General features: G+C 37.2%; 2 protein-coding genes and 1 long non-coding RNA gene across 3 annotated transcripts in view; 2 read left to right on the top strand and 1 right to left on the bottom strand.

The window, feature by feature from the left end:
* Positions 1–42: 42 nt before the first annotated feature.
* On the bottom strand, positions 43–5,732 carry LOC115026532 (uncharacterized). Its single transcript, XR_003834301.1, has 3 exons — positions 5,332–5,732; positions 1,778–1,892; positions 43–173 (listed from the first exon to the last, which is right to left on the bottom strand). It is a non-coding gene; the product is annotated as an uncharacterized LOC115026532 (long non-coding RNA).
* LOC115026531 (histamine N-methyltransferase-like) lies at positions 4,970–12,592 on the top strand. The gene is made up of 7 exons (XM_029459385.1): positions 4,970–5,068; positions 6,456–6,614; positions 7,766–7,818; positions 8,700–8,807; positions 9,888–10,018; positions 10,201–10,294; positions 11,619–12,592. The coding sequence occupies exons 2-7, from the start codon at positions 6,478–6,480 to the stop codon at positions 11,978–11,980; spliced, it is 885 nt and encodes a 294-aa protein (XP_029315245.1). The 5' UTR covers positions 4,970–5,068; positions 6,456–6,477; the 3' UTR covers positions 11,981–12,592.
* Positions 12,593–16,281: 3,689 nt separating this feature from the next.
* LOC115026588 (histamine N-methyltransferase-like) overlaps positions 16,282–17,561 on the top strand; it is a 3,644-nt gene continuing 2,364 nt past the window's right edge. Inside the window, exons 1-3 of the mRNA XM_029459458.1 lie at positions 16,282–16,358; positions 16,496–16,638; positions 17,285–17,337. Coding sequence (XP_029315318.1) covers positions 16,505–16,638; positions 17,285–17,337 — 187 coding nt within the window. The 5' untranslated portion in view covers positions 16,282–16,358; positions 16,496–16,504. The remainder of the gene's footprint in view (positions 16,359–16,495; positions 16,639–17,284; positions 17,338–17,561) is intronic.

Raw genomic sequence — 17,561 nt, 5'->3', positions numbered from 1 at the left:
TCTATCAAAAGCATATCATACTTCATTTTCTTTTTACACCATTTATTTCATATCATTACATCCAAATACTAAGTCCTCTGACACAGAGCATGGCGGGAAAATCGTTTTTGGCAGCATTGTGTTGTGTTTTCTTCCTGTTTTTCTTTTCGTTTATTGCACCGCAGCCTCAAAACCTGAAAGACAGCAAATACCAAATATTTGTGAGCACATCTTATTTATATTTATTTCCACCTACAGTACAAAGCATCCACAATTTCCAATAAAGCCTCTTAGTGGACCATGAACGCTTACATTTAGTATAATTTAGCCATGGATCCCTCAGTGTATTATTCATCCCACCCAGTGGAGAATTAAGTCCCTTAAACTTGGTGGTTTTAGCACTGACCGCTGTTTCTCTTTCTGCCTCCTCAAACTGAAGATTTGGTTCTGTGACTATCTGACCTCCTTCTGAATGTATTTTACCAGTAACTCTATAATCTTAATGGCTGTGCAAATAAAGTTGTTACATGTTGTAACAATTGTATTTGCGCAGCTGATTGTATGTAAGCATGCTTGATCCATTTTGGCAGAAAGTGCTCCGAGTGGCCTTGCAAATTTTCCGTTTTACAAGTTGCCAAACATTTTAGAGTAGATTTCTTTTAAGCGGTGTTTCTAATATTTGGCCAACAGAGGGACATATGGTTGATGTTAAGTCGATGTGAAATCCAATTGTGAGATATTTATCATTTCTAGATAACAGGATCAACTAATTAACAAGTTATCTGGGCACACTTCCATTATAAAATGAAGAACAGCCAATTTCTGACCTGATTCTATTGGGTTATATCCAAGAAAATCTAAAAGTATGTTCACTCATTGTTTACAGTACCATGCTATTTGTGTTACTATTGTGTATACATGGAGAGCTGGACAAAAATGCAAATAAATTGTGGAACCATGTGAAAATAAAATATTGCATTCTTTCCTCTTTGTTGCACATTTCAGAGTTCAAACTGAGGGAAATTTTGGAGAGTGATGCTCTACTCCTGCTGTGATCTTCGTCGGCTCCTTGACTCTCAAATCCTGATAAATTGTAATTACTGCTACAGGCTCCGGGGCAGAGCCCAGAATATGTAAGCAGCTGATAAGATTCATCTTGGCCTCCTGTCAGATTCCCACTCTGATAGTCCCAGGATGCTTGCAGGTTGTGAGGGAAACAGTGTTTAAATCTTTTGTCTCATCGAATTCATTTATTTAAGACTGTCACTTTTGTTTAAGCGAGGGTTGAATTCAAATGCTTGTGTCACGGCCATCTGATCGGTGGCGAAGACGTGGGCTGATCTTGTCGTGTTCAATTCATGTCATGTTAGTAGCTCTCGAGACATATTTGCAGGTTTCAGTACAATAGCAGCGGCATCTAGTTTTAATCAGAATTCATTTATTTCATTGTGGAGCATTGCAGTAAAACGCAGTAGTTTGTAGCAGAGAAGGAGCTTAATGAATATTTAGCAGGAACAATGCAGAACCCTTTAAAATAATGAATGTTTATTCACACGTATTACTGACTTATTATTGACTTGAAATATATGCTTGTCTTCACCCCAGCAGAGTGAAAATAATACTGGATTTCCCTCCCCCCCCCAAAAAAATGACAATGACAACAGGAAGACACACTGGAAAGCGACACAACAGAAGCCTCAGGCTACAACTGCACTGAATCACAGTTGCATGTTGCTTGTGTGTCACAGAATTCTGGACCAACATGACCCTCCTATCATCCCACCTTTATGATACTTACTTGGAAATGGAAATGGAGGATGTTGAATCCAGGCCTTCTTCATTTTAAGGGGGTGTAAGACAACTTCTTCTTTTGTTTTATACAGTTGGCCTATATCTTAGCATTTCATTCATTTCTGTGAAGAAAAATAAATGAAATTGTTATTGTTTAAGTTTTGGATTATTGTTTAAGATATTCATTTAAAACATTCACAGGACCAGGGCACTGTACAGGCAACAACACAAGCTTCTATATGTGTACATATATATATATATATATATATATATATATATATATATATATATATATATATATATATATATATATATATATGTACACATATATAAATATCCCTCTCTACTAAACAGCCTCGTCCTGCATTTGAAAATAATGCAATTAAAACCTCCAAAGAGCTAATAGAACAATGGCCAAGAATAAAATAACATTGTTAACATTTATATAAAAATACAGAGAATTATATTAAAATTCCCCCCTCAAAAAAGTTCCCAACAAAATAACTAAAAGAAAAGAAACTAATCTCTGATGCTATATATTCATATTCACAGGAAATAATCCAAATTGCTCGTAGTTATTGCGTTCACTATTTGGGTTAATTGTACAGTTCATCCGTTATTCTGTACTGTTATTGTTATATATTAATTATAATATGAAATATCCATATAATGTGCCACTTAGTATGCAGGGGCTTGCGTAAACTGACCAACAAGTCAGAAGTTCAATTAATACTTTGGTTCATGACCAAACATATACACACATACACGTCCCATCAGCCTCAGCTGTACTTTATCTTTAGTGCTTTAGTGATTTCCAAATACATGCTAACACACTGAACTAACATGGCAATTATTATACCTGCTAGACATCAGCATAATATTATTGTCATAGTGAGTATGTAAAAATGCTAGCTCAAAGCACCGCTGTGCCTATGCACACCCTGACAGAGATGTGAGCGTGACTGTAGACTCTCATTAAATATGACCTTTGTGTACAGCATTATATAATGTGTGTGTGGCTGTGTGTGGTATATGTGTATGTGTGTGAGTGTCTATGAGAGAGAGAGAGAGAGAGAGAGAGAGAGAGAGAGAGAGAGAGAGAGAGAGAGAGAGAGAGAGAGAGAGAGAGAGAGAGAGAGAGAGAGAGAGAGAGAGAGAGAGAGAGAGAGAGATGCTTACTTTGATATCCAAATGAGTATCTGGTAGTGAATCAGACAGAGTTAGTCAGACTGGGTTTTTACTTCATCAGATACAAGAGGGATTTCAATCCAAAGATGTGAAGCTTGGTAGAAAGAATTTTTCCGCCTACAGACTTTTTTGTTTTCTCAGTTTTAGGTACAATTGTTCTTGTTATATGAAGACCAGCATCTTGCTGAGAGCTCGGAGGTGCCACATGAAGAACAATGAGGTTGCACAGATAAGATGGTGCAAGCTTGTGTAATTATTTAAAGGGACTTTGAAGTTCATCCTGGCTTGAACTCTGAGCCAATGAAGGGAGAACACATTGATGTTGTCATATGGTCAAGTTTCTGTCAGCAGTATTTCATATACCTTTTTTTTTAAAACGGTTTAATGTTCACAAAAGGGCAGAAAATAGGATGTTGCAATACAAATAGTTTTCTTCAAGGTGGAGAATTATAGTGCATTGATTCCTGTTAAGCTTTAAGAAGACAAATACATAAAGTAAATCACACAAGAACCAATTCTTGTTCTGATGTCCTTGAGAAATATTCATTACAGGGCATGTCTAAAAATGGAAATTGTTATAATCTTTTATCTAAATAACTACACTATGAACCACTAGTCATATCTGACTAAAATCTCACTCCAGGGATTACAATTTTATCAGATGGGGCCTGTGGCCTAATTACAATCTAATTTGGGTTTTGGCCTAATTCCTGTCTAACATTATAACAACTGGTCTGGGAAATGTGAGAGATATGGACAAGCCAATAGAGGTGACATTTCCTTCAGTATATTTCCTTGTAAAAAAAGAAAGTACTTAGTTTTTTTTGTTTCCCAAACTGACAATCCTGTTGTGAAAGTATATGAAATATCATATATGTCTTTCTTATAGTAGTCTTTTAGAGCGTATTATAATATCATATCTCACATTTCTGCTGACCTTATCAAAGCATGCTAAAATGTATCCAACTTAAAAATATATTTCAAGGCATCAACCTCCACTGCGGTGAGAAAATCAGTTTGCTGAGACTTGAAATAAATCACAATGGATATTGTCAGCTTTTATTCTTGTCAAAGTGATATTTTCTTTGTGAAGAGATACAGTAGTACACAGTTGCAATGTGTTAATGAGCAACACATTTCTTTATCTTTGACTAAAGTAAAACTAACATGATCCATTGATGGATTTGAAGAAGATCATTTGCATACAGTACCATAGTGAAATGAATGGAAACCAATGGTAACACTATGCATGCAAATATAATGTAAATTGCTATCATTATTATGTTTATACAATGTGGTATTTACTTCCGGTGCAGCTGTCCCTTTATGGCATTCCCTATGACAGAGGTCTTCAACAGGGGGTCCGCGAAACAGTTACTGCAGGGGGGTCACGAAGTTTGTTTTTGGTTGATTAGACTTCTTTTTTTTTTGTTAAACCAATATTATTTCCACAAATTGAAATGTCTTTAAATACACATTAACATGAATCCAACATATTGTAGCGAACGGATAAATGGAGGCAGAAGACGTTACGCACACACACACACACACACACACACAGCGAAGGAAAGGAGAGGAGATAACTAAAAATATTCCCCGTCGCATGGACCACTTCACGCCTCTTATATAAAATATTTATAGTAAGGGGTCCCCTGCCCTATATTATTAAGGCACATCTGTAATCCACAGCTCCAAAGGCTCTCCCAACCACCCAAATTGTAAACAGTCTGCGAACTGCTTTTAATCCCAAATTGATGTTCTAGTTATTTACGCACAGGCAATAGAACAGTGACTTAATCTCCCTCGATAATGCTTTTTAAAGCAATGTAATGTTTGTTGAGGCTACTTTAGCAATATGCAACTATTAATTTGTGAATATAGCCTGGTAAAAAGGTATTTGCATGTAAATTAGGCCTACTGTGTGTATTTATGAATTACTCATAGACCTTTGGGCTTTGCTTGCGTATGTAGTGTTTTATCATTGTTTTGATTTTTGTTTAGGGTTGATTTTCTTTGCAATCTTCGGCCCTCCTTAAAGGGAAGCTGTAATTCTAGTGGGAGGGTTTTATTCCAGCCTGCAGATCTCTCTGGACTCTCTTCTGCGCGACATGTAAGTGGAAAATGCGCGTCTTGTCTCAATCTGTGCAGCTCAAACACCACATGCACAATGAATATGATTTAAAACAGGCTATGTGACATTTACTGAGCGAGCCACAACTTGCTTGCACTTATTCCGATCAGTTGTAACGTTACACATATCGAAGAGGGACGCGACATGCTGTCTATCTCTCTGTGCGGGGCTGTTCTTTGTTTCTCCTGCTCTTGGAAACATTTCTCCAAACACACGGGTAGATGTGTCATGATAGTGAGTACCTGACGTGCAGCGGCCGGAGACATGCTCAGGTGCAGCGATCCTAGCCTAGAATGTTAGCGATCCGCCCGAGTGAAGTAGGTTTCATATTGGGAGTCCGCCCTTCAATTTCCAGCATCAGGTTCAAACCATAGACTGTATGTGGTTCAAACCAAACACAATAATGTGGGCTGTGTGGTGACTGAAAAGGGAGGGCAATCAATCTGCAATGGCTGAATTTTGTTTTTGAGAAAGTACATATTTATTACAATAAGACAGATTTTTGTAAATAAAGTGAGTGTAGTACACTTTAATGTAGCTACCATAGGACAACAAAACACTCTAAAATTTCAGCCTATTATAAATTGAATGTAAGTAGTTATTCAGCAGTGAATGTTAAGATGACAAATATGACAGCACAACTCCCGACGTTACAGTAGCCTACCACCCAAACTGTTTGACTTACCGGTGATGTGTAGATGTGTTCACCTGCAACCAGTGGTGGAATGTATTTTAGTTGGCTACATTTACTCAATAAATGTACTTAAGTACAATTTTGAGGTTGTTGTACTTTACTTGAGTATTTCTATTCTATGCTACTTTATAATTCCACTCCTTCACTATATTTCAGAGGTAAATATTGTTCTTGTCTTGTTATTTTACAGCTGAAGTTAGGCTACTAGTCTCACATTGTCTGACTTCTCTCCACAGCCCTGTGTCAGCGTAGTGGGCTACTAGTTACTTTTCAGGTCAAGATTTTACAAACAAAACACATAATCATTATATAAAAATATGATGCTTTGATTTAATTATCCAAAAGTAGGCTTAATAAAAGTGTTTAAAATTATCTCCACCTCGACCAGCTATAACATTAAAGTATTGTATACATATAACAATAATCAATAATATTCAATAATAATGGTCCAGTAATATAATGACTGCAGGGCCCATTTTGACAAAGGAATACTTTGAGTACATTTCGCTGATATGCTTTTGTACTTAAGTGAAATATTGAACGCAGGACTTTTACTTGTAACTGACTATTCCTGTAGTGTAATATCACTACTTTTACTTAAGCAAATGATATCAATACTTCTTCACTGTTCACGTTTGACCCTCTTAGCTGTTGATGGGAAAACATTTTCAGTTTTGTTGCCAGATAATTTGCCATGGATTCTTCACTGAAGAGTCTGGTTAATGATGATAACAGATACCAGAAATCCTTCCAGCTTTTCCTGGAGTGCTCCTCTGAGCATCAGTGTATGAGGGACTTCATCCACAATATGCTGCCAGATATACTGGCCAGGTAATCTGCCACACACACACACACACACACATGACTTCACCACTGGCAGTGTGATAGAAAATCAGAGTACATTTGAATATGATATATTAGAATAGAATAGTTAATAGTTTTAAAGCGATATACTCTACAGTAGAGTTAAAGGGAAGTTCCTCAACATTTCTGAGTTTAGTAAACTGATTAACCAGGACAACCAGTACAGAAATAAAACACAATTTAAGTAGCTAAAGGGGAATGAATGAACGAACAAGGCATTACAGATAGCTATAACAGCTGATATTAGTTTAGTTATGATATATATTGGTTTATTGGCATATATGGTGTCCGAAAAGTAACAAGACAGTCCAGTACAGAAATACCAAACATATGTTTTGGATCATTTACATAACCTGACCACAAGAAGACACTCACAAGTTTATTTTTTAAATGTCCAGCTATGTTTTAAACAAATGTAAAGGGGGGGTACATTTATTATGCCAGTATATCATTACTAGATTACCAGAACTGTCAAACATTGGTATTAGCCTGAAAAGTCCTGTCAGGGTCAAACTCAAGCGAACATATAACTTGTGTTGTGATATGATTGTTGCTGATTAACTAGAATACCATAAACTAAGAGAGATGGTCTTAACCTTTAAGCAGTTGAAGGGAGTAACGTGCAGCATATTCTGATTGGAAAAAAAGAAGTTCATCACAATTGAACTTCTGGACTGTAATTAACACGACTGAGGATCAGTGTCTGATACTGTAATGCGTACAAAACAAAATAATTGACTCCGAAAATGTACATTTCTCTTCTTTCATTTTATCTATGTTGATATAAGCTCGAGCCGAAAGGGGCCAATGCCATGCTGCAAAAAACTCAACCTTGAGACTGTCTAAGAAGCTAGCAGGGAGGTCTCTGAGGAGATAGGACTTGCAACTAATTAAAAAGTGCAATAGTGTTGTTAAAAATCTGACAGTGAGTGACAGAACGTGCCATAGCAACAATCAAAGCCACGACTCTGGAGATGCTTAAGACGCTATATCAGAACATCTCGTGTGTGAGGCAGAATTGAAAGTTACAACCCACATTCGTCAGGTTGAAAGATATGAATTTCTAGACTTTACTGTTCTGAAGAAGACTCAAAATGTTTTTTCTGCTCTCCCCTCAGCATTGGAGATGGAAAGTCTCATCTAAATGTCATAGGAGTTGGAAGTGGAGCTGGTAAGAAAACACAAGATGGGACACTTTAAGTGCCGAACTTATCTTATGTTCTATGTGACACGGTAAATAGCTGAGCGACCTCTGCGGCAGGCAGCGAAGGTGAGGAGGCGTTGTTGAATCAGCCTGCTGTAACTGTTCCTTTTGCACTGCCGTCATTTATGGCTGCTGCACTAAAAAACCTTTACCCTTATTATCACTGCCAAGAGTGTGTATGCTTCTGTCCAGTTGTCAGATTAATCTTTAACCTTAGTTGCAGACAAAGTGACCTCACTAGTCTGTCTGCACGTTGTTTCCAGCACTCGTACCACAGCAAGGCTAATTTGTTCCTGAGCAAACCCACAACATGCCCATGAGTACTATTACCCTTCACATATGTCAAAGCCAATTATTTTAATTTACCTGTGCTGTCATGTCAGTTTTACAGATTCTCTAATGGACTGTAAAATCCATTAGAATGGCTACATTCTCTCCCGCAAGGTATTATTCAATCCAATCGGAAAGATTCAGCGCCTGTTCAGATCAGCTTATTTGCTTGGATTTTCTCTTGTACATGGCAACTTGTCAGCTTCAATAAGAACTAGAACAAAATCACCTGCCTATGGCCAAATTATATTGGAAGAAATATCCTAGTGAGCCTTGAGTCAAGGCTTTGAGAGATTATTGCAACATAAACTGTATCATTTCCTGCTAAACTGACAAGTGCTACTATCTATTTCCTGCTCATGTGTGACGACATACAGGTTGACTTAATACACTGTCATTTTAAATGTTTAATTATTGTAATTATTAAACAGTTTGAGTACTGTGGGGAGGGAAGGTTAAAATTGTATTTGTACGAGATAGGTGGTTTTCAAAAATACAACCTGTATTGGTGCCTGCAGGTGAAATTGACCTCGAGATGCTCTCCAAGCTCCGTCTGAAGCACCCAGGGGTGACCGTGGATAATGAGGTGGTGGAGCCTAGCAGCACGCAGCTTCATAACTACAGAGGTACAGTCTCTATAGGCACATGCATATATCACATATCGCACAATTATACTGTATCTGTATATTCACGTGCCCTCAAAATATGTTTCAATATTTAATTTAACAGCAAATTAAGGGTATACTCACGTTTTATTGTATTTCTCAATGCAGAGAATACATTATAAAGCTGCCCTTGGCTTTCACACATATACATTAATAATACAGTTATTCATGTATTACAGTTGTGGGGGGATGGTTATTTAACCACCAGCCCCAGATTCAAGCTGTCATGTCAGCAAGTATCCAACTTTCTGAAGTGTCTTTGAGTAACACTCTGAATACCCATCAGCTCCAAGTCTGCTGCTCTCTGACCAGTAGTTTCACATACTTCTAGTACTGCTCAGACTTGTTAGTCACATAAACGCATATATATATATTCAAAATACTAATACAAGTTGTAGGTAAAGTGGTGATCCTGGTGATCCATCTCTGTTGCACAGTGTTCAATACTGTATGTTCTCACAGTAACCCACCTTTCTTGGGATTTCTGTCAATGCAGTTTCTATAGGTGTGTCACTTACTGTGGCTAAGTTTCTGTTGACACACATCTTTGCCAGAATTAGTGTTTTCATAAGCATATGGAAATCTTTTGTGATTTCAAATCTTGCACATACTTGCCTTCTTTTCAATCAGTTTAAAGAAAAGTCTTGGTTGTGTGTAAAACAACCTGTACACTGACTTACTACTTACACCCCAACAAGGTGTGTCAATTGTATAGTATTTTAAGCGTATTATAACATCTCTTAACACATGCTTCAGAAATATGATATTATTATCAAACCTCATTAAATGTCATTATTACATGTCTTGTCCTTGCTCTTCTTTCTGGTGTAAATGTTGTGTGTCACAACCTGGCTCCAAAGGAGGTGACAAGGAGGGAGACCACACAATCAATAACTTTGCTCTGTTGTTTAATTAAGTAAATAATACACAAAGCACACCATGCAGCTTCCATTTTGACCAGAATGCTATTGAATAAGACTCAGAGAACAATGCTGGTGATCAATTACATTGTACATTTCTGTTTTGTGTCTGTTGATACAGTTTTGGTGTCACAGAAACCAGGTTTAGATTACATCAAATTTAACTGGAACGAGATGACTTCCTCTGAGTTTGAGGAGCACTGGAGAGTGAACAAGATGACTAAGAAGGCTGACTTCATTCACATGATACAGGTTGGTGTTGCCGACATATAGTTCTTAGAGCTCACAAACTATATTTTTGACACATCTAGGTCATTTTTCTTGGCAGTGCTCCACAGCAATTAATCCCATTAGAACATCTGTCTAGCATAGCGTTCTAATTAGGTGCTCTGTGAATCCAGTTACCATCTCATTATCTGTGGTGAAATCGACAGATGCTGTACTATGTGAAGGATCCTGGAGCTACCATCAACTTCTTTCAGAGTCTCCTCAACAAGAATGGGAAGCTTCTTATCATTCTAGTTTCTGGTAAGTGGATGCATTTTAATCTCAAATTATCAAAGATATTTTTATCTTTCTCTTCTCTCTGATTACTGGGGTTAGTTATGCTGTATGTAGTCAGTATAGCTATTGCGTATACATACAGTACAGTACATATAGGGAAGAAAATCTGTTTATCAATCTAAAAATAAAATACTATTACTGTGGTTATCAGAGTGAAAAGAAATACAAGAGAAAACCTCTAGTGGCGTTCTGCTGTATAATATACAGATTTAAGTGCAAATAAATGCAACCACAAACAAAACATTAGTCACACAATTAATATAATATTATAATGTCGGTCTGTCTGTCAGTTGTCCACAACTTTGGTCCAGGCTTAAATATATCAACAATGATTGGATGGATTTCCATAAAATTTGGTACAATAGTGCAGTGCCCGTGCACAAAATGCGTGTTCGGAACGGTCCGCTGCTTGCATCTTTCTCGAGAACCAGTTATAAAAAACAACTTCACACTCAAACACCGGTGCGATACATCACCGGAAAAAAAGAAACCCTCACCCAAGTTCGGCTACGATCGCGGTCAGAAACACTGGAGAAATACACTTAACGGATGTATTAATTTCCAAATAGGCATATTAGTCGTTCGCTTTAACAATTTCATCACTGTTATGAAGTAGAGCATACATTTAATTAGTGGAGGTTTTTTGTCGGAGGTAATGTTATAAGTTAGTATGGCAAAAACATACACAATTTGAGTTGTAGTGGCAGAGTGGCGTCGCTGCCGTAGGCTATCTGCTCGTGCTTGTTGACTCCAAAATAAGTGAAGAAAGGTTCAGTTAGTATATCCAGCATCTATGCAACTTTAGTACATCAAGCAGCAAAAGTGAACTGTAGTCAATGAGCCGCGGCCTGTAAAGATCTGCTGTGTACGACATGCTCGACTCCGTTTGCAGAGCCATGAGGCCCGGGTCCCTGCTGCTGCACAGAGTGCTGTTTGCTTGTTTATTTAAAGTGTATTCATATTTAACGTGCTGGGTGTCCACATTTCATCAAATTCTACTCAGCACTCTCTTGGGTCCCCAGCAATAAACCCACCAAGTGTGAAGTAAATTGGATAAATGGTTCTGGAGATATGCGAAGAACAGACAGACAGACAGACAGACAGACAGACGTTTTTACTAACCAGAATAATATTTGCGCCGTGTATTGGCAAAAACCTGGCGACACGATACATACCATGATACAGGGCTTAGGATTCAATATATCACATTGTGAGTATGCTAGCATGCTGAGGTTAACACTCGCTTGGCTGTAGACTCTTAGTCTTGTTTTCATGTCATCTATTCCAGGTGAGAGTGGTTGGGGAAAGCTGTGGCGGACCTACAGGAACCAGCTCTGTAGCACAGATATTAGTCAGTGTGTGACCACTGGAGACATCAAAAGCTTCCTAGACTCCAAGGGGCAAAGCTACCAGAGCTACGAGCTGCCATCTCAAATGGATATCACTGAATGTTTCACCGAGGGGGATGAGAAGGGAGAGCTGCTGCTTGATTTTCTTACTGAGGTGCTGGACTTCAGTAAGACAGCCTCGCCTGAGCTGAAAGCTGGTGTCTTGAAGTTACTTCGGCACCCAGATTGTAGTGTGGAGTCCAACGGCAAAGTTATCTTTAACAACAACCTTGGAGTGATACTCATAGATCAGCTCACTTAAAAGCAAGCGTTAGGCTATATAGTGAATGTGAAATTTGCAGTAGATAAATAATAATTGAATAAAAATGTTTTTCAAATTGTACAGTGTATAATTTACTGTTTGTAAATAAAAGGCTTTTAACTTATGTGGGAAATGCCTTGTTTTACATTATTATTTCTGTTTTCTACAAACAGTTATTTTGTATTGATACCATTATTATTTCTTTATTCTGTTTCTACGCTTGTGCAAAATGAAAATCGCTTGATTGTGATTTTATTTTTTTCTAGACACATTTTGTTTTATTGCCATGAGCTACCAAATTTCTCCCACAAAATGTAAAGATCAGAATTTTAATGAACTTCAGACACCAGCCTCAGATTCCATCATGATGGTATTTTTGATGCGCTACAGCTGGCAGGCTGTGCTACCAACCCCATTACAGTATTGCTCCCATTGGATCATATTACTTTGGAAGTATAAAAATAAATGGGAAATTCAACATTACATTTTCCATGGAGATTGAGCTGTTAAATTTGATAAAATGGACACTCCTGTGGGAGTGTCTGGATTTTGTGTCTTTGCTTTTGAATTTTGTTTTATTTTGAAATGGTTGTTATTATTTAGAACATTATTAGATTCATTAAAAAAAAAACCAGGACTCGTTTATGCTGGCCTTTCTATTTTGTATAGTAACATTTTTAGATTTATATCACCATTAACAAATGACTGTTATACGGATATATATTTTTTCTGTTTAATTTCAGTAAGAAGGATTTCCACATAATGGAGAAAACTACACAACTTAAATATAACCCTGGGAAACGTCTCTTCAGCTTTACAACCTGTACCAATGGTTCATACTGATGCATGCAATATATTGTTTAGATAAGCATAGGAACAACGGAAACTGCTGGCCTCACCATCTGTCTATAGCCAAAATAAGTGTCACTGATATATGAAGTATTGGCACCATCTTGAGGGCAGTGTTTGTAACTTTCTGTATTACACACAAGTTGTCAGCTGAAGGGAAAATATAATAAACAAGTAGATCACTGATAACCTCTACCAAAAATAAATAGCTGACACACACAAAAGAAACCTTGGCAGCAAACACAAGAATGACATGTAATGCTGCTGGACAAGTTATACAATTAAACAGAAAATAAACAAAGAATTACAAAGCTACACAAACAAACATGTAGGTACAATATATAAAACTGAAAAAATGACTAACTTTACTAAATACAGAGAGATCAAACGAGAGCTCACAGACTGAGGTGTGCACGTTGCTTTTGACCTCACCACATACGCAAAAAGCATGAAATCGATAATTTTCCACTTTCTAAGGGAGCGTGGGTGAGTACTGTACTTCAATCTAGTTTGTAAAGAGATAGAAATTGTGGTTCAGCTCCCCAGGTCAACTCATGAAAAGTGTGCTCTGGAAAACTGAATGAGAAAGGGAGCAAACAGTCACATGCTCCAGTGGAGCCGCTCCTCAGTCAACAGTAGAAGACTACTCCCAGGTGTGAGTGTTTGTTTGTAAAAGCAGTTATATACTAGAAACAAAATAATGTTGCTCTTTTTCTTACAGTTAAGAATACGTACCATGCATCAACTTTTCTAAGTGTTCTAAATGTTTTTGTGTTTTGTGAAATGTTGTGTTTGACCTTCAGGGTCACCGTGTGTACAAGATGTAGCCTACATATTCATATTTCAACAGTTATGCAACAAGAGCTCATAGGAGGACAGCCAAACAGCATGTGGGAGGGGAAAGTAACTCTGCAGCTTAAAAGTGGGAGAACAGTTGCCTCTGTATTTACTCTCGACATATTCAAGTTACCTGTTGAATTCTTACAATGATTGAAGTTTTCCACAGGGATTAAAACTATTTAAAAACATCTGCCTCGCTGACACCGTTGGGAGTTGGGATAATATGGATGCAAACATGAAGTTTTTGTGTAGCTACTTACTGTCTGTATCTGTATATTAAGTGTATTTGTTGCTATCTCTAGTTATATTCCGTTACTATGTGTTGCTGCATGTATATCTGTGTACCAGCTGTGAAAACAAATATCCCTCTGCGACATTAAATCTAAATCTAAAGCATAGTTGCCAAGTCCAGTAATTATAAGTAACTTTAGGCTTGTTTTTCGGTTAAGTCACTTACAAATACTGGAAGTCGTAAATCGATTTTATGGCCTTGTTTCTAACATGTGGTTGCTTATTAAGGCTTGCAGATATGTTTCCTGTTTCTCGGTTATACATATACAGTACTTATAAGTGGCGGGCCGTGCATTTCACACCTAGGCCTTCAGTGATGTCCTACACAGTCCTACCTGAATTATTCCACCTCTTAATACCATCATTACACCATGGCTCTAGAAACTATACATTTAGACAGAAACGCAGTATAACCAGGCGTTGCATCACCCTAACAACAGAGTTATATTAATATTTCTGAAACATTTAGTTGTAAATAGCAGGCATTCCCAGCTGTACAATGTGCAGTGCCTCTCGGAGGCTGTGAGCCGGGGGTTCCGCTCGTAGTTAGTGATTTGAAAGCTGTGATAGGCTCGCTAGCGTCGGGGTTGGCCGTTCTCTTCTCACGATGTCTATCTTTTCTTAAAACGTTTGTCTTGAAAATGGCGTTGTAATTATATCTGCGAACAAATCGATCTCTTCTCCTCCTTCAGCCATTGTGGGTTGAAAAACACAGCGTTTAGAAATCTATCTATCTATCTATCTATATATATATATATCTATCTATATATATATCTATATATCTATCTATCTATCTATCTATCTATATATATATATCTATCTATATATATCTATATATCTATCTATCTATCTATCTATCTATCTATCTATCTAGATAGATAGATTGAGAGATAGATAGATCTATCTATCTATCTATCTATATCTATATCTATATCTATATCTATATCTATCTATCTATCTATAGATAGATAGATAGATAGATAGATAGATAGATAGATAGATAGATAGATAGATAGATATAGATATAGATATAGATATAGATAGATAGATAGATAGATAGATAGATAGATAGATAGATATAGATATAGATATAGATAGATAGATAGATAGACAGATATTCTTTTTCTTTTTTGACAATGTCAATGCAAGGAAGTGGAAGATGTAAGAACAAACAATAAAACAACAGGTTTTAATTCTTCTATCATAATTTGTTCATACATTTTATATCAGCCAGGACTGGAGGAATTCTTAATTAAGATCTTCACATGTCACACTGCTGCTTAAGGTTAAATCCATGCAGGGACAAGTCTGAACTGTACTGTAAGCTAGTTTGTTAAGTTATAGTAGAGTTATATATACACACTTATCACAACAACAGGAGGAGGCAGACATAGAGGGCAGCAGGGTGATTAGACACAGATGATCAAATCAGGGCGGGGCAAACAAATCACAAAAGGCAGGAAAAACAAAAAGACAGGTAAGTAATACGAGACATGACACAAGAGAAGTGTTCTTTACAAAGTAAAACTAAAAAACTAAAAAATGATATGGCAGTTTGGAACTTTTAAAAGGATTAACATAAGGCAGCTTGTCCTGATAAATTAACTGGTAGGGTACGGAAGGAGTGTCTGGAAGAGCTTAGCTTTTCCAGCCATTTGTTTCAAATGTCAGTTTATACATAGGCTACTATGTTCCCATGGCTTGGAAATCTTCACTTATACTGTTCCCAAAAAACATAAAAGCACTGGTCCTAAATGTTGATTATTGTACGAAGAGTCTTGAAAGAATAGTGTTGGATTGTGTTTTCTGAGAAGTGTAGAACAAACTTGACCCTCTGCAATTTGGAAGTTGGATGTTTGGCGTCAGGCCAGTTTATTTAACTAAATACCAAGTAAGCTAAGTCAAGTCAAATCATTTATTTATTTTCAGAGCAAGTGCAAAGTCACACTAACACATACTTATTATTGGAGAGTGTGTTGAAGTGGTAAATGAATATAAATATTTTGGGACAGTAATTTGTGTAAAATGGTTCTGGTACATAAGTGTCATTTACAGGAGAGGATTTTAACAATTATACTTAAACTTCTACAGTTTCGAGTGGACAGACAGATACGGGTTCTCTTCTATCTACAAACTAAACATTTGAAACAACTTTGTGAGAATTTCTAGATTCTTGTAAAGTACTAATGATAAGGCTGATTTTGTTATAGTCCTTGGAATACGTCCATGCATAGGAATCTGACAGCACAGCTGCGGTTTGCTCTGGGTGCATGCAAAGTTCAGCTTTCAAGAGTTACGTAACACATGCTTTTGTGAGCACAGCCTGTGGGAGGGAAGTAACTCTGCAGCATTAAAGCGGGGGAACAATCCTATCTGTCCTTCTCTTTGCATATTCAAGGTAATTGTTGAGTACTTACATTGCACAATTGATGCTTAACCTTGTGAATTAAAGTTAGTTTTTGAATAGTTGTATTTTTCATGCATAAATCATTGCTATGTGTTTGATTTCCAACTGCTATGTGTAATGCATTGCAGGAATCAGTCATGGCTGCAGAAGCAAAGCATTCTTGCTATGAGGGCAGTGCTGTCCAAAGCTTTCAGTTCTACCTAGAACACTCGGGAGAGCACGAGGCCATTCTCCAGTGTCTTCACAAGATCCTGCCAGGAGAATTTACAAGGTAGGCTACACGAAAAGGTGCAGCAGTGCTGCACTGAACATGTTTACCCAGACTCAGTAGAGGTTGGGGGCCTTCTTTATGTCTTTGTGTGCACTTTGAAGACATATATATAATTTAGCTCAATGACTAGTTGACTAATTAGCTCTCACTTCATGACTTCTCTCAAAAGTTAGAAAATGTTTGTTCAAATGGAGACGAGATTGGTTGGTATTTCATGCAGGTACAAAGTTCGACAGTTACACAATCATAATGTCTTTTCCGTTGGTCAAAAGTGCGCATGCATATGCTCCATGTCCACCTCATGGGGGAGGGGAAGAAAGTAATGTATAGTACATCAAATTGAAACTGCTGGTATTAGACCTAAGGGATGAAACATCACAGTGTTAAAATGTTTTTAGAAAAGAAATTGATTAAGAGAGGGGAAAAGATCATTCAGAAAGCTCAGCGATCAGGCCAACAAACTGCCAAATTATTGGTATGAATCAACATCATAATGAAACAGATAATTAAGTTATTATGTGCTATTGGATAATACATATTATTTTGTATTTTTTTTTACTTTTCCTTTGTTTACAGTTTCAATTGAAAGTAACAATTGTATCCTTGAGCTATTTTTCACTGTTCTAACTATCATTTGTTGATGCAGACTTGGAGCAGGTAAACGCAGCCTGGATGTTCTTGGTGTTGGAAGTGGTGGAGGTATGTGATGAGATACAGAAACTGGTAACTGTTGTATGAACACACGTTGTGGTTTGTTGAAGAAGTTTGGGCTCAGTAACTAACCATAGTGCATGGTCACAAAGATCCACAAGTGCAAGAGATTGCATTACTGCGTGAGTTATGTATTTAAAGAAGCAGATTTATTTAAAGGAGGAAAAAACAAAAAGATTCACAATGAAAAGAAATGATACCACAGATTTTGA

The sequence above is a fragment of the Cottoperca gobio genome, chromosome 21, assembly GCF_900634415.1.
Source record: "Cottoperca gobio chromosome 21, fCotGob3.1, whole genome shotgun sequence".
NCBI classification, from domain to species: Eukaryota; Metazoa; Chordata; class Actinopteri; order Perciformes; family Bovichtidae; genus Cottoperca; species Cottoperca gobio.
Note: the sequence above shows the minus strand (reverse complement) of the source record. Positions and strands in the feature narration are given on the sequence as shown.